This window comes from Athene noctua, chromosome Z (genome assembly GCF_965140245.1).
Source record: "Athene noctua chromosome Z, bAthNoc1.hap1.1, whole genome shotgun sequence".
NCBI lineage: Eukaryota > Metazoa > Chordata > Aves > Strigiformes > Strigidae > Athene > Athene noctua.
Genome location: NC_134077.1, coordinates 59,414,880 through 59,437,382, shown reverse-complemented (window position 1 = coordinate 59,437,382; position 22,503 = coordinate 59,414,880). Strand labels below are relative to the sequence as shown.

The 22,503-nt window shown below is 40.7% G+C and overlaps 1 protein-coding gene across 1 annotated transcript in view; it reads right to left on the bottom strand.

Moving 5' to 3' along the window:
• GDA (guanine deaminase) overlaps window positions 1–12,694 on the bottom strand; it is a 31,082-nt gene extending 18,388 nt beyond the window's left edge. The window contains exons 1-4 of the mRNA XM_074932251.1: window positions 12,470–12,694; window positions 4,968–5,056; window positions 3,163–3,334; window positions 584–671 (exon numbers count right to left, since the gene is read on the bottom strand). Coding sequence (XP_074788352.1) covers window positions 584–671; window positions 3,163–3,334; window positions 4,968–5,056; window positions 12,470–12,592 — 472 coding nt within the window. The 5' untranslated portion in view covers window positions 12,593–12,694. The remainder of the gene's footprint in view (window positions 1–583; window positions 672–3,162; window positions 3,335–4,967; window positions 5,057–12,469) is intronic.
• Window positions 12,695–22,503: the final 9,809 nt, after the last annotated feature.

Genomic DNA, 22,503 nt, shown 5'->3' with positions numbered 1-22,503 from the left:
AGGGAATTTCTGATGAAAACTGAGATTCTCATTATACTGCTCTGTTTAGGAACCGGCTGAGCCTTCAGAAATCCTGCAAAAATCACACCACTTTCAAGCAGCAGGTATTTGCTATGGTGAACAGAAGGGAGGGATAAGATCCTGACCCAACTCCCACTGTTCTGGTTTCAGAGGGTGTGTAGAGGTTTTAGATGCTGATTCTCAACTGAAACTTCAGAGTATCAGGAAATTAATGCACTGACTGAACCTCTTGTTATTCAGCCCTTCAATCCTCAAATAGCAAAAGGCTAGAAAGAGCAGAGAACTGCAGCTGAAGAGCAACTCCAGCATTCATGCTCAGCCAGCAGCTGATTTGGGAGGGAAGAGACTGGCAGAAACAACAGTAGGAGAGTGGCAGTGAACAAGGTGACAAGTGAACAAGGGTAACTAGGGTGGATTTTGGGGACACAGTATGACAGATACAATGAATTAAAAATAAATTGGTAGAAAGACAGACAGATCCCTAGCTAGTCTAAAATGCCTAAACTCTGTTTCCTTCAACTATGGATGAGCAACATACTTCAAAACTCACTGTTAGTCTTACCTATGATTTCAGCAAGAAGAAGAGAAGTGTCTGTGTAAATTGTTGCAAAGTAGCAAGCTGTAGTCGTGCCATTCTTTAGAGTTCGTCTCTATAAAAAGAAATAATTTTCAACTGTCTGGGAAAAAAAAAAAAATCAAGCTGCCAAAATGCAGAACAGGCAGTCTGAACTGCAAGAACATTTAGTTATTGTGAAATTGTGCAGTGAAGTGGGGAGGTAAAATACAGATTTTTAATTTCATAGTATATTTTTAAGTCTCAGTGTTAATAAATATAAAATTGCTCTTCAAAATCCATACAGATTTAACGGCTAAACGGTTAGAAACCTATCTGTACTTCCTTCACTCAAACTAGAAATAAATTCTGACTTATATTTAGAAATACAAACAACTAGTCATTTATGTTATTTCCTAGATTTTAAAGGATCTCCAATTTTCCGTGAAGCACTGTTTACCCAACATTAGCAAAGCAGCACCTGATGGCTGGGAAAAATAGCCAGGCGTTCATGTATAAAAATCCTTTGCTATCCCTGAGTACAGAGTAACAAACTTCAAGGTAAAAGTAAACTGAGAACTGTTCAGAGCATAATTTAATGATTTATTTAATTGTACCATTTGAAAGGAGAGGTGGTTGATATCTGTTCCCATTACGTTTGGAGGACATAGCACTAAAGCCATTTAAAGTTAGATTAACTCATGAAGAAATGTGTAGCTTCACTTGACCTTGGGACTACCCATCCAATATACAGGCTTAAATTACATTTTTGGATTCCAGATACAATGTAATTTGAGAATTTTATTTTATTTTTTTAATGAGATAGAAGGTGGGACATCCAACACAACTTTTGAAAATGGCTAGAACTAATTATTTGACAAACATGAAGCCAAGTTCTGTCTTTTCCTTAAAATATTCTAATTAAAGAAAATAATTACAAAAATGTCTTTAAGGGTTCCCAAAATGAGTCTCAGAAATAACAATATCATTACAGAGACAGACTACATCTGTCCTTCTCAGCTTTAAAGCCCGGAATTCTCTACTTCTGGATTCTTGACATCATTGTTAAATGAAATCTTAAAACATTATGTTTCCAAAACATCAGCATGAAGAACTGGCTTTCTTAAAATCTGAGAGACCAGAGGAGGTTCAAGCTGAAATCTGGCAAATTCCACCTCATCTGTTTCTTTCATCAAGTATAGAAAGTGTTTATTTGAAACAGAATTTTGATTGAAAAAGACCACTGTTTTCATTACAACTCCAAAAGTACAAAGATGCATATGAAACAGTATCTGCCCTCTGCAGGTTTAGTCCTGTTTCTAACAGTTGAAGGTTACTATCAGCCCCATCAAACACTGCAGAGCAACTGGTATTCTGCAGTATTTTGGGGGTGAAGAAATTTTCCTGACTTTGTCCTATTTGATACACCTAGGGACAGTTTAACCATTGTGTTGAAGCTTCTACAACTAAATCCATCTCTCACCTGGCAGTTCTTTTCTGGGCAATGTTATTAAACACCTTGCATAGTGAGCATTTTAGTTGTGCTGATGTCACCTTATCTGAATCAATGGAGACAGTAACAGTATGCTGAGGCACACAGCTGGGAGGTGACATCAGCTCTACATTTTAAGTAGCTGAAGGCAAGTGTGCTTGTTAGTAGAGTTTATGACCAAACTGCTCCTACATGTTTTTATGATGGCAGATGGCAGAAAATAGGGGTTTTTTAAAATTTGTGTGGCAAGGGCAGTATAACTATTTATTCCAGATCCACTATGCTATTATTTTGATAACACATGTTGTCACAGTATTAGACAAATGCAAGGCAACTTATGTTGGACAAATAATTTAATCTCTCAAAGATATTTCAGCCCACATATTAAAGGATACATTTTAGTTATAGTACAGAATCAGTACTCTACAATGTGACGTAGGTGCTTATGGTTCATCAAGTGGAATTTGACCTCAAAACATTTATATTGCTCAGAATCAGTCTAGGTCAAACACAGTCTCTCTCTTTGTGCCACGATACCATTGACAGATTCCATCTAAAGCCCCTGAAGTGAAATATATTCCTGCTACAAGGACCTCAGCTGTAAAACCACCTTCCTTAATTACTTGAAAACACCCCAGCTTTGTTGTCTGTGAGAAGTATCTTCTCTTTCATGTAGTCTTTGCAGAAGATAGTTTCATATTTGGGGGGGGTTGTGCAGAAAAGGTAATATCCTCTGATGGGGGTTTTTTTCCATGCTTGGTTCTCTCTGCCATTGAGGTTGTCTACACCTGTTGGCTATACCAGCTCTGAGAGTACTCTTAAATGTTGGTCATAGTACTTACATATGAGAAAAGATGATAAACAAGTTCATTGTTAACCATGTGATTAAATGAACTGTCTTATCAGCAAGAACAAAACAAGACTGGAACTAGTAGGGGACAATCTTGGCTGGCAAATAGAACAGTGGCTATTCTTGGTTTTATCTGTTTTTCATAACTTTAAAACATGCTCTGCTATTTCTGCTGACCTGAAAACATCTATATATTTTACAAATATGAATGTCACCAAGAAGTTAAATGACATTTGCAGTACTTACAACAACTCTGGTGTATACTTCTTCTGCAAAATCGCTGTCTTTATATTTGTCTTCTGTTGGAAATGTGTAGGTAGTCAACCACTGCAAAAGAGGTAGATCTACTCTTGTACCAGTAAATGAATACTGAGGGGCATGAATGTGTGTGTCAACCATTCCCGGCATGAAGAATTCACTAGGGAAAGAAAATATAATTCTAATAGTCCAAACAGGAAATAGTTTTGCTTTAAACAGTATGTTTGAGCAGAATCCACCAGAGTAAATAGCAAGTACAGATTAACCTTCCTCTTTCAGCTTCAGATCTATCAACTCCAACTGTATGTCTACCCATACTCCCTTTATGGTATGAAGCAGCTGAATAATAACTTTTACACAGACTTATAAATAACTGAGAGAAAAACAATGTAAGAGCATGTTGAATCCAATTATCTTTAATCATTACTCAGAGTAAATACCAACAAATTAAGCCAAACTGATTTCACAATAATTAAAATTACTCCACCATAGAATCCACTTGAAAAAGAAAAGATTTGGGCACAGTCTTGCTTTCTAGTATGGATACATTTGGAATGCCTCCTACTGCCAGACCATTGTATTTACAGAAATGGATGTTTCCATATCCCAGTTTTCCTCTACATTAGATGTGTCTATATATATATATTCAACCAATTAATTTCAAGGTTTAGTGCAAGAACAGCCACTCTGTCTACAAATGCAGACACAGACACTGGCGAAAATTAACTCTGCTCCATATCTTGACAGGAAAAACATATTTACAATGGAACTGTAATATTGTTTGTTGTCATGTAGTGTTCATGCAATCACAGGGATGAATATATCAACATTACCAGGAAGTTGCTATAATTATTTTGTAATAATTTTATTACAGGTTTGTGCTGGAACTCCATACATTATAAAATTTCTCTCACTCCACTTCTCCCTGACTACTGAATGAACAGTGATTTCATCTCTTTGTAGTTCCCCTTCTTCCTGTTTTCCTGCATGCTAGAAATGCTGAAAGATCTTTCTCAACCTGATCCATACTCCTAGCACCTTCCATTTTCCACAGGCTATTTCAAGTGAAGAAAACATCGGATGACTTACGTATACTGTATGATTAGCCTTCCAACAAAGCATACAGATTTTTTAACAACTGAACATTAAAACAATGCTGCAGCTCTAGATTCCAAGCCACAAGTCATTCACAGTTGTGCTACTACATGCAAAGCATAGCAGGTGCAATCCAAAACTATTTAACTTCAGAAAGGTGAAGAAAAAAGAATGTTCCAGCCGCAATATAGTTAGAAATCCAAGGCTCTGCATTTAGAAGGTTTAAATATTCTAATTTTATCAGTTTAGGAGTGTCAAAGCCCAAGCAAATGAGTTTTATATCTGCAGTGTTAGTGTTACAAACATTTATTAAGTCTAGAGTTTCAAGCTAGTTAGGCACAGACTGCTGATAACAAAACAGATATAAAATGTAATCTCAAGAAAGAACATCATTTAATTCTGTAAGCACAGGTCATGTACGAAAGCTAAATACAGTATTTGGTTCTGTGCAGTGTAAATCAGCCAGCACCACTGAGTCACAGCTGTAGTCCCAAACGAAGGAATGAAAAGGCACACAGACCGTCCACCCTCCATGCCTCATCCAGGACACAGGCAGCTCTTGGGTTAAGAGCTCTCACAGAGCTGAAAGGGAGTTTTGCACCTGAAAGGGAGATGTGCTCCCCAAAAAAATGCATTCACAGACACTTGCATTACTTAGAGAATAAACTATATTTGCTGAAATTAAACAAAACACATACTGGTTACTCAGTTCTCTTATGTCAGACTTTTTGAACCCCCACTTCTTAGACAGTTGCTCTTGCTGATCAGTTTGTTCCAAAAACACAATCTAAAAGAAAGAAAACATAGTTAGATACTTTAAACCTGTATCCCACATCATCTTCACATAAAGGCAAAGCAAGTCATATCTTAAAACAGATTTTACACACTTATTACAAAGATTATGGGTTTGCACCGAAATACTTGTTATTCCAAGCATGATTTTGAAATACCTGCTCACAATCCAGTGAATAGCTGCACCCACTTCGTAATTTGTAAGAAGACAATTAATTCATCCTCAAGAAATACACAGGCAGAACCACACAGACTTCAGTGTCCGCTAGCATTCTTGTAACATGCCACCATGCTAGCAGTATGGTTATTTATTGTGGAAGTGTGTAACAGTCTTACAGGAATGCAATTACAGTATTCAAAACCAGATGGGTCAAATTAATTGCTTTGCCTAGAACTGACTGGCACAGAAATAACTGTTTTCTAATTTTCTGCTCGCATCGCTAATGTTGGTTTGGGTTGGGGTTTTTTTAAATGCTTAGGAAGAGAAAAGAAACTGAGGGAAAAAAATGCAGTTGATCTTTTCATTTTTCCAGAACAGACTAAAAGCATGCCTAAGATCTCTGTTTATTTCAAAAAATCTAGAACCTAACTCAGCTCCATTTGACTCCTAGAGGACATCAACTCTACTGATGCTGAGTTTCTGTTGCCAAATCGGAATTTTAGCAACTCTCAACTCTTTAATTCTCTGATCTGGCAATAACAGGCAAGACAACTCTCCAAGAAACAAAGAGCAGGGAGCCTAGGAACTGCAGTGCCTGCTACAGGCTCCAAGGAGGTTCTAGGTTTCCACAACATTTGACAGAGTAGAGAACCTTGCTGCCTCCCCAAGCCAAAGACTGTCTATCCTAGGCTTTCAGGAATCATAGAATACCAGGTTGGAAGGGACTTCAAGGAACATCTGGTCCAACCTTTCTTGGCAAAAACATGGTCTAAACATGATGGTCCAGCATCTTGTCCAGCTGAATGTTAAAAGTGTCCAGTGTTGGGGAATCCACCACTTCCCTGGGGAGATTATTCCAATGGCTGATTGTTCTCAATCTGAAAAATTTTCCTCTTCTGTCCAATCGGAATCTTCCTAGGAGTAACTTGTACCCATTAACCCTCTTCTTTTCCATGTGACTCCTTATAAAAAGGGAGTCTTCATCTTCTTTGTAGCCGCCCTTTAAAAACTGGAACATGGTGATAAGGTGTCCCCTAAGCCTTCTCTTCTCAAGCCTGAACTAACCCAGTTCTCTCACCCTTTCCTCACATGGCAGGCTTCCCAGTTCTTCAGTCATCTCTGCAGCCCTTCTCTGGACCCTCTCCAGCCTGTCCACATCTTTTTTGTATAGTGGGGACCAAACTGAACACAGTATTCTAGGTGTGGCCTGACAAGCACTGAGTAGAGGGGGATAATGACTTCTTTATCTCTGCTGGTGATGCTCTGGTTGATGCAACCCAGCATCCCGTTGGCTTGCTTTGCCGCTGCAGCACACTGTTCACTCATATTGAGCTTGTTGTCTACCAGCAACCCCCGTCCTTTTCCACAGAGCTGCTCCCTAGCCAGGTAGATCCCAGCCTGTGCCGCACTCCTGGATTCTGTTTTCCCAGGTGCAAAACCTTACATTTGACTTTGTTGAACTTCATAAGGTTCTTACTACTCCTCTCTTCTAGCCTATCCAGGTGTTCCTGCAGGGTGGTTTTCCCTTCCAAACTGTCCAATTCCCCGTCCAATTTTGTATCATTGGAAAACTTAATCAGGGTATGCTTGATCCCACCATCCAGAGCATTATGAAGATATTAAACAGCATTGGGCCCAATATTGATCTCTGGGGGACCCCATTTGTGACAGGTTACCAGTTTGAAAGGAAGCTATTGCCCACCACCCTCTGGGTACGGCCTGTCAGCCAGTTCCCAACCCACCACACAGACCGCTTGTCTAGTCCATAACATAAGTTTCTCTGGAGGAGGCTGTGGGAAACCGTATTGAAATCTTTGGAGAAATCCATGTAGACAATGTCCACCACTCGCCTATCAACCAAGCAGGTTACTTCATTGTAGAATGCAATCAGGCTTGTCAGGCATGATTTGCCCTTGGTGAATCTGTGCTGGCTTTTTCAAATCCCATGCTTCATTTGACTTGTGACAGCCCCTGGGAGGATTCATTCTGTAACTTTCCTAGGGACTAAAGTAAAACTGATTGGCCTATAATTTCCAGGATCCTCCTTAAAGCTGTTCTTGTAGATGGGGATGACATCAGCCTTCTTCCAGTCTTCTGGGCTGTTCCCAGATCTCCATGACTTCTCAAAGATTATGGAGAGCCGCCTCACAATGGACACCAGTCAGCTCCCCTAACACCTCCAGGTGGATATTGTTAGGGTCTGTCAATTTGTAGGGTCAAGCTCCTGTAATAGTTCATATACCAACTCTTTCTTCACTGACGGTGGGTCTGTGTCTGCATCAGCCTGGATTTTTGCTCTCAAGGCCTGGGGCCCAACAGTGCTGGTAAAGACAGAGGTGAATGAAGTGTTGAGAACCACTGCCTTTTCAGCATTGTTGGTGACTAATTCACCTCTCCTGCTTAACAATGAGCCAGTATTTTCCTTACGTTTCTGCTTGTTGTTTATGCACCTGAAGAACCCGTTCTTGTAGTTTTTGACATCCGTGGCCAATTTCAATTCAAACTGTGCTTTTGCTTTTCTAACTGCATCTCTGTATGCCCTGGCGATGCCCTTGTAGTTCTCAACGGGTGTTTGTCTGCTTTTCCATCCTTTGTACGCTTCTCCTTTGATTCTGTGCAGACTCAGAAGCTTGCAGTCAAGCTAAGGGGGTGTCTTGTTCCACCTGCTTCCCTTACCTTTAAAGGGGATGAACTGTCCTTGTGCTTTCAGGAGATCATTCCTGAAATCCTCCAAGGAAGCTTCCCACGGAGTCCCTCCCAGCTGAGCTCTGAGTGAGATGAAGTTTGTTCTTCTAAAACCTAAAGGTTTTGTCTTAGAACTAACCTTCAGCACGCTCAGCAGGATTCCCAAACTCCACAATACTGTGATCACCGCAGCAAAGGCTATCGTTAACTGAGATATTACAAGGCAGGTTTTCTTGGTTTGTGAGTGGCAAGTCATTCCTGATTGGTGCATCTAACATTTGATCAAGGAATTCTTGTGTAAATCCAGTTTCTGCCAGAAATCAACTCATGGTGTTCTAACTCCCTTAGTATCGGAGCTCATTCCTCTAAGTTCAAGGGAATACTCTTACTGCTATCAGCATCTTTCTGCTCCTGTGAAGAGTCTCACACTGAGGGCCTGTATCACCCTCATGACAGCAGTTTCTAAGGCAGCAATCAAAAAAACATGCAAGGGCAAGATCAAATAGTGTAAAAAGGCAATAGGAAGGAACTTAGAAGGAAGATCAAGAGGACCAAAAAAGCACGGTTTAGCATTTATTTGCATGCCTATTTTTTTATGTGTATGACATTAACTTTTGCATTTTCTATTTTTTCTATAAAGAAAAGTAAGCAGAGGCTGCTAAACTGTAGACAAGAAGTTTTTGGGTACCTAGTATTTCAAATGCACATATGGCTTCTATGATTTACACTGTCTAAAGAGCAGATGTTTTAAATTCTTAATCAGAAAAAAAAACCTCTTAAAATCATACCATATGAATAAATACCACACTAGCAAAAATTGCAAAAATACTGTAGTACATTAATACTTCACATGAAGCAGCATCTCTATCCTTCTGAAAAGGAATATAGGCAGCTTAATTAGCTATATATCTGTGTATCTGCAGAGGGCTTAGAACACAGACCTAGTAACATTTCTGATGAGCAATAAAGAAAATGTGACTCAGATGCTGAAGTCAAAATGGATGCAGAATGAGTAATGTTAGAGCTGCTGAAAAAAAAAAAAAAAAAAAAAAAAAAAAAAGAAGGAAAGCAAGAAACATGAAACACCAGATGGCAAATTCTGGAAACAGGCGTTGCCATGGAAAAGAAGTGGCTATTATATTCTCTTAGGGTGCAGATAAATAAAACACTTAAATCATGGAAGGATGAAACAAATATGTTTCAAGGGAGATGGACACATGAAATCAACCCTAAACCTGACACCTGGTCCATTATTGTCAAATGTCGCTATGGATGAGTCAGCAAAATATCTATATAGTCTTTTCAGACTTCCCAACAGAACTCCTTGGTCACCCAAGAGATGTTCCCCATTGCTTTAGGATGCATTTGCTCTGGCCAGCTTTCTAACACTGAATGCTTTAAGGTCTCTGAGTTCCCACGTTTGGATATTTGCTTGAATATTTGCTTGTATATTAAGGTAACCAACATGGTACACTGATCCTTTAAATTAGTTCTGGACTTCAATACTGCAAGAAAAAACTCTATGGCAGAGTCACTACAGAGTCAAGAGATGTGCACAAGCAAGGCTAAGACCTTCGGCTTGTAAAGAAGGAAGCCAAGGACAATAACCAGCACTTTGGGAAAGGTGTATCACAAAAAACAAGACCAACAGCTGCTAACACCAATGCCCAAACACTTTGATCAATTCTGATGTGGGACCCATGTGATGGCTCTACAGGACCCAAAGATGAGCAGCTGAGACCTCCCTACCCTCATGCCTATTCCAAGAGATACCCAAAGCTCCTCCATCAATGCATAGCTGGTCCACTAAACTACTCATCAACTCTGATTTGGTCAACCCTGACTGCCTCCATGCACCACAGTGCAAGTAACTTTGCTACCAAAAGAAGGGGAAGTGAATGACACTGGCTGAAGGAACACACGTTTTTCTGATCCAACCATGCCTGTGTTGTTTCTGGCTGTGACATGCATAGATGAACATGAGTAAGGGGTCCATCCTTCCTTCCCCTGACACATACTTCTCTTTCCTCACTGTTCCCACAATGATTAGCTGCCTTTTACAATTAGAGACATGATGTCTGTTGCTTGCCTAGTTCCCAAAACCAGAATGTGAAGCTAGATGAGAGACCGGAGCACTTACTAGACCCAGCTCCTGAACAAACAGCTCAACCTGCTAAGAAAAGTTAAGCAATGAACTCCAGATGGATGTTGGTGCCTTGGTACGTTCCTCCTTGTACAGCTAACACACGTCACTTGCTATCCCAGCTGGCTTAATTCAAACACTTATGTTTGGCAGTACTTAATAATATTAATTCTTATTCCACAACTCTTGCTCTTTTCAAGCCTTCAACAGGAGCTTTTAGCTTCTATTAGTATTCTACACAGCTAAGCTAACTGCACCAACACTTCAATCGTAACTCACATTTCACAACTGTCTCCACTTTCTTTACTCTGAGGAATACTACTCTTTCTATTTGCCATTCCTCAAGCACCACACTGCTCTGCAAACCACTCAGTTAAACACAGCCCTTGTTTTGCTAACTTAATGATAACTTGCGTCTTCATACCTGACAGCAGCAGTTTTTTTGATAAAGCTCAATTTTCATCTAAAGGCAAAGCACAGGGAGCTGACATGTCATCTGTGGCCTTTACCAGCCAAGTATCCTCACCTGCAGTGGGGGTCTGGGCAGTGTTTCTGTGGCGCTGGTTGTATGCTCCTGTCCCTTGGAGGACAGGACATTGCTGTTCACAAAAGCTCATCTGTTCACCCTGTCAGAGACTGTGCAAGATTATTCCATGATGGAGTCAGCAACATGAGGCAAAAGAAGAACCTATTCAGTTAAACTTACTTCTTTGGGAGTAATGCCGAAACAGTTTTGGTGTAAATTTGGACAATAAATGTAAGCCATTTTCTAACCACCATGTCCTTCTTGAAAAGCCAGCTATTTTGTGATTCCAGTGTTAGTTCTGCATGAGGTTAAATTATGAGTAACAGGCTGAAGAGTACCAAAACTCACTGTATCAGACACTGAAATAGTAAAATGCCAAGAATTTGTATTAAAAAGAAAAGAAAATGAGAGTCCTTGTTACTGTACTCTGGTGGGAATTTTCTTTTCGGACAACAGTGTTTACTAGAGAAATTTTTTTTAAAAGAAACAACTGCATGGGAATGTGCCAATTTATGCAAGGAAAACAATATCCAATGAATCCTTGTTCACCGGGAAAAGGGAAGAGAGTGACTGAGAGCACAAATCCCGAGGTATAGTGTATTAAGGTACCTATTTTCCAACAAAATCACTTAAAGGTCTTGATTTCCTAAGGATACCAAGTGGGGACCTTTTTCTGGAAACTGCCATTTAGAGAGAGCAGGATGGGATATGAGTTTTTGCCTCCTGCACCTGAGTTACACAAACCAAACCATTTTTCATTCAGACCTATTATTTTTAGCTGACACCAGACAATGCATAGTTATGTAAGTCTTTATTCCCCTCCCGTACATCAAAATACAGCTTCTCAATAGACCTTGCTACACCTTACACCAGACTCCCCAAGAGCTGTAAGAGGGTTGGTTGTCTTGAAACAGGCCCTCACAGACTTGTATGAACAGAGAAAATAAACAGTGTAAGGGCTCAAAGTGTGCTTTGCACAGATTTCAAGAGCTACTGAAGTCTGTTATTTAGCAGCAAGAAAGAAAAATAGTTTGCTTTATTATATATAGGGTACCTATATATGTTATTGAGTCTAGAAGAAATTACCAGTTTACCTACACAATGTGCACTGTGAAACTGAGTTTCACCTGTAATACTGTTAAAGGAAAGACATAGTTTCCCAGCCAGATTCGATGCTGCACTGTCAGTAAGCGCAATGCTTGTTTTGAACTTGGTTACTTGGCTTGTAACACTAACATGCCCAACGTCATCGCCTTCCTAAGTCTTCATGGGTATATGCCATGTTTTCTCTTGTGACAAGAAAAGAAAAGCCCTTACTCAGAAGGCTGTGCACGAGTGGGTAGACTGCAATTAATCACAATCGTTATTTTGCTACTTTGAGAATGAAAACCCCCTTTGTGAAACTAAAAGAAAACTGAGAGCATTTGGAAGAATAGTGCCTGGTCCAGGTGCGCTGCTGTTTTGTAACCGTTTAGCACGCTTCAAAACCAGATATAGGCTCCCTGAAGGCTTGTGCTAAGGAGATATACATGCCACCCCAGTTACCTCCCTCACCTGCAAGCATGAAATCCCTTCTCGGCGGCTGTTTTTTCTTCCCGACAGACACCGAGTACGTCGAGTGCAATAATCTTCCTTTTCCCCCTACAGACGGGTGGAGGCGGCGCTGCCCCTCTCCACCCCCGGACCGGGACTCGGGACCGAAAGGCTCCTTTTCACCCCGAGCCGGGGGGGCACTGGGGACCGCGGGACAGCCCCAGATCACCGCCCGGCGGCGCGGCGCGGGCCGGGTCTGCTCGGGTCGGGACGGGACGGCGGGATCTCCCCGCGCCTCCCCCGGCCGCCCGGACCGGCCGGCCCCACAACGACCCTCCCTTCCCCCGCCGCCCGCGCTCACCGTCCCGCTCTCGTCCACCCCCAGCAGGTGTCTGTGGAGGATCTCCATGGGCGCGGAGGGGCCGGAGTGCACGAAGGTGCCCCTGAAGACGTGGGCGAGCGGAGGGCGCTGCGGGGAGCCCATGGCAGCGGCGGCCGGCGGGCTGGCGGCCGCCGGCGGGGCTCGGTTCGCCGCGGCGGAGGCGGCTGGGACCTGCTAGCTAGCGGGCTGCCGCCCCTCCGTGTCTCCCGCTGCCGCCGCCGGCTTCCTGGAGCTGTCACCATTTCCCCACCCCTTGGTGACTTTTTCTCTTCGGGGAGTGGTTTCGGCGGAGGGAGGGCGGGAGGGCGGGCCGCCCCTTTCCCGTTCCCCTTCCCGCGGGAGGCGGGAGGTTACCGCGGACGGCCGTGTGGCGGCAGAGAGCTCCGCGGGGCGCCCTCCGCCCCAAACCGTCAGCCCCACACCCCCCCGGCCCCCCCGCTGGCCATGTAAGAGGCGCTCAAGCCTAGAACGAAGCCGAGTGGGTTTTGGGGTCCCAGTTACTTTCTGAGAAGTGGTGAGAGATCCCCCGACGTGTCTGGTTGGCGAGTGTCCGGCAACTAACTTTTGCAACCAACCTCTAGGTCGTAGCCTCTTTCTAAAGTTTAGTTTACAGCTTGAGTTTGTCAGTTTGCACCGCAACAAGCTGTCAAAAGCTGGTAACCTGTTGTTCTGTGCCTGGAGCACTAGAAAACATGCTGTAATTTTAAAATATTATAAACTGTAACCATTAATTTTGAGGCAACAGTTACTGCTTCGTTTCACCTCTTCTGTTGTACTCAGTGCTCCAAGATTAATCTGTCTCCTTAGTCCTCAGCCTGTGTTTGCACATTAGTAGGATATAGGAATAGAAAATAGATGCCAGCTGAGATATCGGAACTACCAGGAGAAAACAGCCAAATGCCTCATTCAGCGTAGGCGGTGTACAGAAAAAGCAAAAACAGCATCAGGAAAATTAAAGGTAGAGAAAAATTAATTTTGTTAACCCAGAAAACCTGCACTCCCAGGACCATGTTTTCTGCTCCTAAGTCAAAGTACACCATGAACACATGCCAGGAGGATCACTAGTGAGAATATTGGGATAGGACTTCATGGGGCCAGAATGATGTACACCAAGGATAACACCATGAGTATTCTCTGAATTTCCATCTGAAGACACCTTTCTTCATCAAGTGACAAATGAACTTGGTACCCAGGGCACTGACATAGTCATTCTCAAAGCTGGATTGCGAAGTTCATAGTTTATCATTAAAAGACCTTTGCACTTCCAACTGTGCTGACGCTATAAAAATGCATAGCATATTATCTTTTCTACAAGATCTCCAGATCAATGGTGGGAGGAGAGAAAGACACAGTGGGAAAGCACAGAATAAATTTCTTTTTTTTCTGCTATGGACAAATCACAAGCCTTTATCTTGATTTCTTTGCATAAGAATGCTTTAGATTGCTGTGAAACAAGTCTAAAAAATAGTGGACTTACTGATGCCAACTAAATGATCTTACCTGGACTTTGCTGTCAGCTTGGTCAGGCCACAAAGAGCATCCAAAATTAAATGGACATGTGAAAGGGACTCTTAATGCGAGTTGTTAATTTCTTGTGAGAGGTCTTGTAGTCTAAGATTTGCAATGAGATAACACGGATTTTTTAAGACACATGGCAGTTTTCTATTGTATTTCTAATCTCTTTGACATGAGAAGCTAGCAAACAAAACACAAATTGGTCTTGCAGGTTAATCTGGTTTGGAGAAGAAACAGTCATGAGAATCCTTCATGCAATTCAGTTTGTCTACTGACGAACGAGCAGGTAATAGTTCCTGCTTCCTTGGACAGCAGAGTAATAAATTTTTAAAAATATCACCAAAAGTCTTTTAAATTAGCACTTGCAAAAACCCTCTTTCAAAGGTGTTTCTCAGGTTGGTACTGCTGTGTTTATTAAGGCTGCAGCTGAAATGAGCAATATTCCAAGCTGTGATCCCAGGTGAGGAAAATTATCTTTCGCTCTATGAAGGATAAGGAGTGACAGAGAGGCTGATTTTGCCACTGAACAACAAAAGGTAGAGGGAGCAGGGCTGAGAAATAGGGTGAACAGAGACCAAGCCCTGCAGAGGTAAACTCACTTGCTCCTCTATGAACAAAGGAGTGAAAATAATTAGCCCCAGCAATAGCTCCATACAACTCGCCTCTGCCCTCGTGGCAGCAGCTAGCCTGATTTTCCAAGGTAGCTGGTTCCCACTGTATGCTGTCCTCTCCGGTATGGTGCCCTGTGTATCTGTGTGCTTCACATACATCAGGCTATACACAGCTTTTGGCTTGAAATCCTGAGCTCTTGTGCTGGCTGCTGCCCAGACACACTACAGTCCAAAGTAATATTCAGCAGAGCTCACTGTTCCTGAGAAACCCTCTGCTTGCATTTGGTGGGGATGTGGGCTGCTCCTGAGAACCTAAGCCTGCTTCAACCCTGGTTTTCCATTAAGAATCTCGTGGATTTCCTCTAGCTACTCTTACATAAAGGGTGATACTTACTTTGGTGATTTCAGTGAGATTTAATCCAGCCTGTATTTATGGATGAGAAGAAAACAAAACCACTGACAGTTTCTTCCTTTAGCACTTTTAGGGAGAAATGTCAATAACAAACACAGTTAGTGATAAATTTATTGCCATAAATAGGTTCCAAATACTCTGAAGTTGGGTAATTTCACTGTTAAAAGAACAAGAGTTCTCTTCTGCTTTTTCCAGCTCTCATGTGGTAGAGCATGGAAGCCCCTGAAGAGAGCTAGTGGAAGAATGGTTAACACTCTTCCCTCCTCCCAAACTTTCTTTGATTATCAGTTTGCAATGGTTACACATGTATATTCTAGATATTGGCATGGCTCAAGATGAGACCTTAGCCAGCTGTGAAAAACTGAGTCATTCTTCCAAGATACTATAAAAGAATTACACGGATGCATGTTTAGGTTTGCTGGGATACACTGGGCTAGGCACTTTACCTCCTTGGATAGAAATGTAATGCTCTGTTGTAACTGTTAACTACTAATTAAAGAGTAAATGGAATAACTTGCTCTTTTTTAAAAAACAATTGAGGGTCTAGAGAAAGCAATTTAGCTTCTTACAAATTACACAGTGTTTTGTTTGAATAACATTTTTAAACTCATTTTAGCTTTAGAAACTCCTTGAAATCATCGTACCTGGATAAACACCTTTACAATAAAATACATAATCACTGTACTTTGATCTACTGCTGTTCAAAAAAAATGGTCTGTCTTACCATCCAGTAGCTTTGCAGACTTTTTCTTCTAAAACATTGTCTTCTAGTCACTGATAGAAGTGAGTCTTTCGTCTGAATCCTGAAGCCAAACAGCTTCAGGACTAGAAGAATAATCAGTCATTGTACTCCCAGGAGCATGGGGACAGATTTTAGCACGATTAGTGTCTTCATTCTCATTAACACTTTCACTTTCTGTTCTTTTTCTTCACTTGGTGTACTACACAAAGCAAGAATTCAATGCCTTGTTTCAAAGTTTCAGATCACCTAAGCTGATCCTGCAACATCTGAGATACATAAGGAAAATGAACTTGTTTCTCTCCCTGCTTTAAAAAATAATTGATGGAGTACCTGCCACCACACAGAAGCTCCTATCATCAGAACTCTGATGAGCTAAGTGCCTGCAGAGCCTGAACATCAGGGCACAATAATTATTATTTTGATATAAAAGTGAATGTTCTTATTGCATTTTGTGGTCAAAATGTACCTTGTATACAATTTGTAACATAGCAACTAAGTCAGCAGAGAGAAAAAATATAATTGATTTACCTGCTATTGAGTTACTTTTGTCTCTAAAATAAAGAGTTGAGTACTCAGCAAATACTTGGAATTATTCATAAAAAGAAAGAGAACCATGATAAATACCTAATCATCTCGAGTGTGAAATTAAGTTGGGAGCGAGAGTTAATCCAGCACAGGCTACTTCAAGCACCTAATTTTCCCTGAAACATTTATATCATCAACATAACATCTGTTTACAATAATTCAGTTTTCCAACTCTATGTAAAACTGAAAATTATCCCACTCAACAAGAGTAAGAATCAATGACCATACATACAAGCTCCATCTCACTTACCACCATGGGCATTCTGCAGGTCCCAGAAAGAGCTTTCAACCTTTGATTCCCAAGTCTACAAAGGTTTGGGAGGCAAGGCTCAGATATCTCCAAGGGAAGCCGGAGTTACCTTCTGATGCGTTCTGCCTCCAAAGGGGCCAGTACTGGCATAGTACTGTCATAAAATATCCCATCATTAAAATTTAATGTACATCCTACTTCTTCACTCATAACATAATTACCTGGAGCTCAGGTTGTCTGATGTTAGTTTTAACACTGACAAAGATTTTCTCTTTTACTGCCAAGCTGGAGAAGTTCTTAAGAAGAGCCAGGAAATACTACAGAAGTATTAGTAAAACTCACCTCTCACTAGAAGTACAAGCATGAATGGGTGAAACATCCCAAAAGATGTTGTTAGCAGACTTTTCAGTTTCAAGACACACAGGATGAATCAATACACTTGCTAGACTTGACCTCTGCTAGTGCTAAGAAGGAATAGAGCAGAACGAGGATGTCTGCTGTTGTTAGCAGAGGCTCGTAGGGAACAAATTGAACCAGGACTTGGTGTAGTTGCCTAAACCCTTTCACTGAGAAAACTTTGTGGAATTACATTACATGGTGAACGCAACACACGTAGTAGTACAGTGTCCTGGTTTCAGCTGGGACAGAGTTAATTTTCTTCCTAGTAGCTGGTACAGTGCTGTGCTTTAGATTTAGTGTCAGAATACTGTTGGTAACACAGTGATGTTTTAGTTGTTGCTAAATAGCACTTATACTAAATTAGGATTTTTCAGTTTCTCTTCCTCCACCAGCAAGCAGGTATACAAGAAGCTGGCTGGGACAGCTGGCCCAGAGTAGCCAAAGGGATATTCTATTACATGGGATGTCATTCTCAGTGTATAAACTGGGGGGAGTTGGCTTATTGGGGTGGGTCACTGCTTGGGCATCAGTCAGTGGGTGGTAAATGATTTCACTGGGCATCACTTGTCTTTTCTTGGGGTTTATTTCTCTTTCTTTTTGTATAGTCCTTTTCATTGCTATTATTGTTGTTATTTTATTATTGTTATTAATATATTTTAGTTTAGTTTAGTTAAACTGTTCTTGTCTCAACCCATGAGTTTTACTTTTCTTTGATCCTCCTCCCCTTACCACTGGGAGAGGGAAGGAGTGAATGAGTGACTGCATGGTGTCTAGTTGCTTGCTGGTGTTAAATCGTGACAAACGGTATCGATTTCTAATCATAAGATCATCATAAACCACTGTACTTAACTATTTCAAAAAACTATCTTGTTAGTTTCATTTTCAAGCTCAAAATCCATAAAACCAAATAATATACTGCAACATATCAGTGACTAGACATTTATCCACCTTTGCATTGTTAGCAGAAGATAAAACCCTTTAGACTTGTAGACAAAAATAGTCATAGGGAATTCAAGTGAGCAGTTACTATTGATTTCCTTTTTAATGCTGTCCACACATTAACATTTTTTCTGCTTTAAAGAGGAGCAAATGACTGCTTCTCCCTCCTTTAGCCTCACCTGACAGTGGTGACTGATAATCCTGTTGAGCTATGCTGTCCAATGTGCTTCCATTTATACTGGGATTGATTTTCTACTCAAGTGATTTGTGAACTCCAAACCATGATGAGTAATCTAACTTGCAAAAGTAATTAATAATGCATGCATTGAAACCTACTCCTATAAAATAGCTTAATAATTGCAATGTATTAACCAGTAGTTGCATTTCTAAGCTGTATGAAGGACCTCTTTGTGCGTGCTAGTGTTCAGCCAAGTAGTAAAACCATTGTGAAAGGTTTTGTGATTGGGTTGGTGGAAGTCTACTAGAAATATAAAAGTAATATCACAGTATTATTATTTCATCACTTTATTCCAGAAGATATTAAAACATATATACTATGAGAATTTAAAAAACATTTCCCTTACTGAATTCCAGTGGTAATAGTAATGTGCGTAAACTAAATTAACTAATTTATTTATTCACAGGTACATAGTTTTATAGATTACCACCCCTGGAATTAAAAAGGCATTTATTTCTATGACCTCTTGACAGAAAGTTTCTTCTATCTATCCAAAACCAGGTATCTAAGAAGCCTAAAAATGGCAGTCTCTTATTTGAGGTATACAACATTTCCAAGTTCTCAATAGTTTCTCTTAGAGAAGAAGAGGGAGAGGGAAGGGTTGGGAAGACCAGAGTGGTGGAGAGAAAAGAAGGAACTTATCAATGATAATCATTATGTAGATGTGTGTGTCATTATTATTTACCCAAGTTCAAACTGAGAAGCTGATGAAAGCCCCCTTACCTCCCCAGAAGGCAAATACTTACAATGCATGGAAAAAAGTGGAATTTTCACCATTTAAAGGTTGATCAAAATATTCATTGTTTCATAAACACTTCCCAGCCTCACCCTTTTCCTAACAGGTTTTTATGGGATGCTGCCTACTGGCTAAGAAGCCCTATAACCTAGAGTACTGGTGAGTATCCTCTGTAGGGACCATGTGGACAGGTCAAAAAATATAATTTCCTAAGGCCGCAAAAGAATAGATGTTGATGGGCCTTAATTTTTCCTTTATCCCTTAGTCGCAGTTTTTGTTTATGTTTGCTTGTGTTTTCCAGGAGGCTTTCAATAGTGTGAGTTTCCCTCATAAAATTACTGTTTTATCTTGCTTGCTGACTCTAAAACACTCAGTGGTACAACTTCAAAGTACTACATGTGTGTGCCATGTTGGCACCCAATAAATGTGTTTATGTTAGCAATTTACTGTGTTGTACATGCAAATTTCCCAGATGGGATTTTTTTTTTTTTTAGGTGAAGACTTGTCTTGTGTCTACATTTAGAGTCATGCACTGTCCACTAGTGTGCATCACTTGTGTGCTTGGCATGGTTTCTCTCTTGGTCAGGGGAACCCATGATGACATTGCATGCAGGAAACCACATAGAGGTCCCTACCTGCAATGTGTCTGCAAGATCCTTCAGTAGTTTGCTCTTTACATGTGCCCAGGTTTCTGTTAGCAAAGACTAGGTAGTCTGGGATGTTTCTACAGAAATCTAGTTTCACTTATCAGCTATAGACATACTCATCTGGGGATCGCTTATTAGGTGTGGACATCTGGTCAGAAATAAAGACCAGCAACCAGCATGAACTCCATTGCTGGTAAACACAGCATGGGTATATAATCCTAGAACCACAACAGACACAGTCAAACCTCTATCCCTTTGAATCACACCAGTAAGTAAGATGGGATCCTTAAGCCATTAAGGACACCATCCCACACAACATCCTTGTTGCTAAATTAGAGAGAGATGTGTTTGATGGATGGACTACTAGATGGATGACTCTATCCAAAGAGTTACAATCAATGCCTCGGTATCCAAATAGACTGGAACTGGTACTCTTCAGTATCTTTATTAATGGCATATAAACTGGGACTGAGTGCATCCTCAGCAAGTTTGCAGATGACACCAGTCTGAGTGGTGCAGCTGATATGCTTGAGGGAAGGGATGCTATCCAGAGGAACCTTGACAGGCTTGAGGAGTGGGCCCATGTGAACCTCATGAAGATCAACAAGGCCAAGTGCTAAGTCCTGTACCTGGGTCAGGGCAATCACCAGCATCAGTAGAGTCCGAGCGATGAATGGACTGAGAGCAGTCCTGCAGAGAAGGACTTGTGCATACTGGTAGATGAAAAATTAGATATGAATCAGCAATGTGCTCTTGCAGCCCAGAAAGCCAATTATATGCTAGACTCCATAAAAAGAAGTGTGACCAGCAGGTCAAGGGAGGTGATTTTCACCCTGTATTCTGCTTTTGTGAGACTCTAGCTGGAGTACTGCATGCAGTTCTGGGGTCCCCAGCACAAGGAAGACATGGAACTGTTAGAGCAGGTCCAGAGGAGGGCCATGAAAATTATCAGAGGGTTGGAACAACTCTCCTATGAGAGAGCTGGGGTTGTTCAGCCTAGAGAAGAGACAGCTCCAAGGGAGACATTATTGCAGCCTTCCAATAACTTATACTTTCTTATATATATCTTATATAATTATTTATTATATGAAAGATAAAGAAAGGGCCTTTACAAGGCCTTTAGTGATAGAACAAAGGGTCACAGTTTTAAACTGAAAGAGGGTGGATTAAGATTGGATGTAAGAAAGAAATTCCCTGGTGAGACACTGGAACAGGTTGCCCATAAAAATTGTGGCTGCCTCCTCCCTGGAAGTGTTCAAGGTCAGGTTGGACGGGGCTTTGAGCAACCGGATCTAATAGAATGTGTCCCTGCTTATGGCAGGGGGTTGGATTAGATGAACTTCAAAGGTCAAAGAAACTCCAGACTTTCTGTGATTCTAAGTATCAGACTGCTTCTGAAAAAAAACAATCTCTTTTTTTCCAGAGGTAATAACACTGTTCAGAATTTTATAGTGTGCTATTTTTCTTGAATCTCAAGTTGACATCTGGGAAACACAGTCACACATCCCATGCTGTTGTTGACACCTCCAGAAAGGAATTCTGACAGAATTTACAAAAGCATCACAGGGATTCTCTCAACACGAATGGCAAGGCAAAATTGTGCTGCTGGAAATGTGCTGCAAAAGCCGTAGAGAAGCTATACTGACTGGAGCATTATGAACACATACAAAGACAGCATACTGCCATAAAGCAGAACACTGTGACATGGACACATGTTGCCAAGGCTGTGTGTTAGTAGTAAGAGGCATTGGATCAGTTCTCATTTTCAGACAAGTACCGTCCAAGAACATTGTCTCATCATGATTGTCATTCTTCATTTCTTCATCTCAATTTATTGACTAGCATCATAGCTAACAGCTCTTTTTTCAGTTCTGTTTTTATGTGACTCCTATTTATGCTGCAGTCTTTCTGCTGCTTATGAATACTATCAGACTCAGGTTTGTTTTCAGATGTGTTTGTTGTCCTGCAGCATTCAAGGATTGCCATGGTTTGTACGATGTTTTCTTCACACTTCCTTGAAACTTTAAGTAAAATTCCAATTTTTTTAAAAAAAGTGCTTTGCAATTTTTCACATTAGTGATATTAATATCTATTATATATATCATATTACATATATATATATGTATATTATATTAATACAGCTGAGATTGTTAAACTGTGATGTATTCCATGGCTGTTCCCTTCATCCAGCTACATTTATATAAAGGAGGACAACTGAGATCCTGTAGTCTAATCATCTGTGTAATATGCACCATTGGCTATGCCTGAGGTTATGCATGTTTGGGTGTATCTCTAGGAAGATCCTGATACATAATTTGCCAGTAATGGAGAATTCATTATGGCCTTTAATAAGATATGCCAATTTGTTTTTATGGATAACTAACTTACCTGGAAAAAAAAAAAAAAAAGACAAAAGACACCTTATTTATAATGTGAATTTGTTCACCTTGGATTTTGAGACACAAAATATTTTTATATTGAGTAGAAGAAACCCTTATGAAAGCTGTGCTTTCACTGAGATCAAGCAGATTCCTTCACTCTCTCTTTCACAAGCTAAATAGATTGTGCTCTTTTTCTTTCACTGTACAGCTTGTTTTCACAGCCTTAGATGTTCCTTATGGATCTTTTCTGGATCTTGTCTAATTTCAGTGTCTTTCATGGACATTGAGAACTGGACACGATATGCCAGAAGCAGTCATGACAAATGAAGAGGTTATGTAACATCCCTATTTATACATCTGAAACCAACATATTTGCCATTTTGCTTGTGCTGTTGCACTGAGAAGTCATATTCTATTGATTATCAATCACAGTCAATCCCATGGCACAGTTAGCTACTGAATAAATACACCCTACATTCTTTATTCCTAAGCATACACCTTATATTCATTTTTGTTGAAATATGTCCTGTTTGTTTGACACAATGCAGTTGAGCTGTC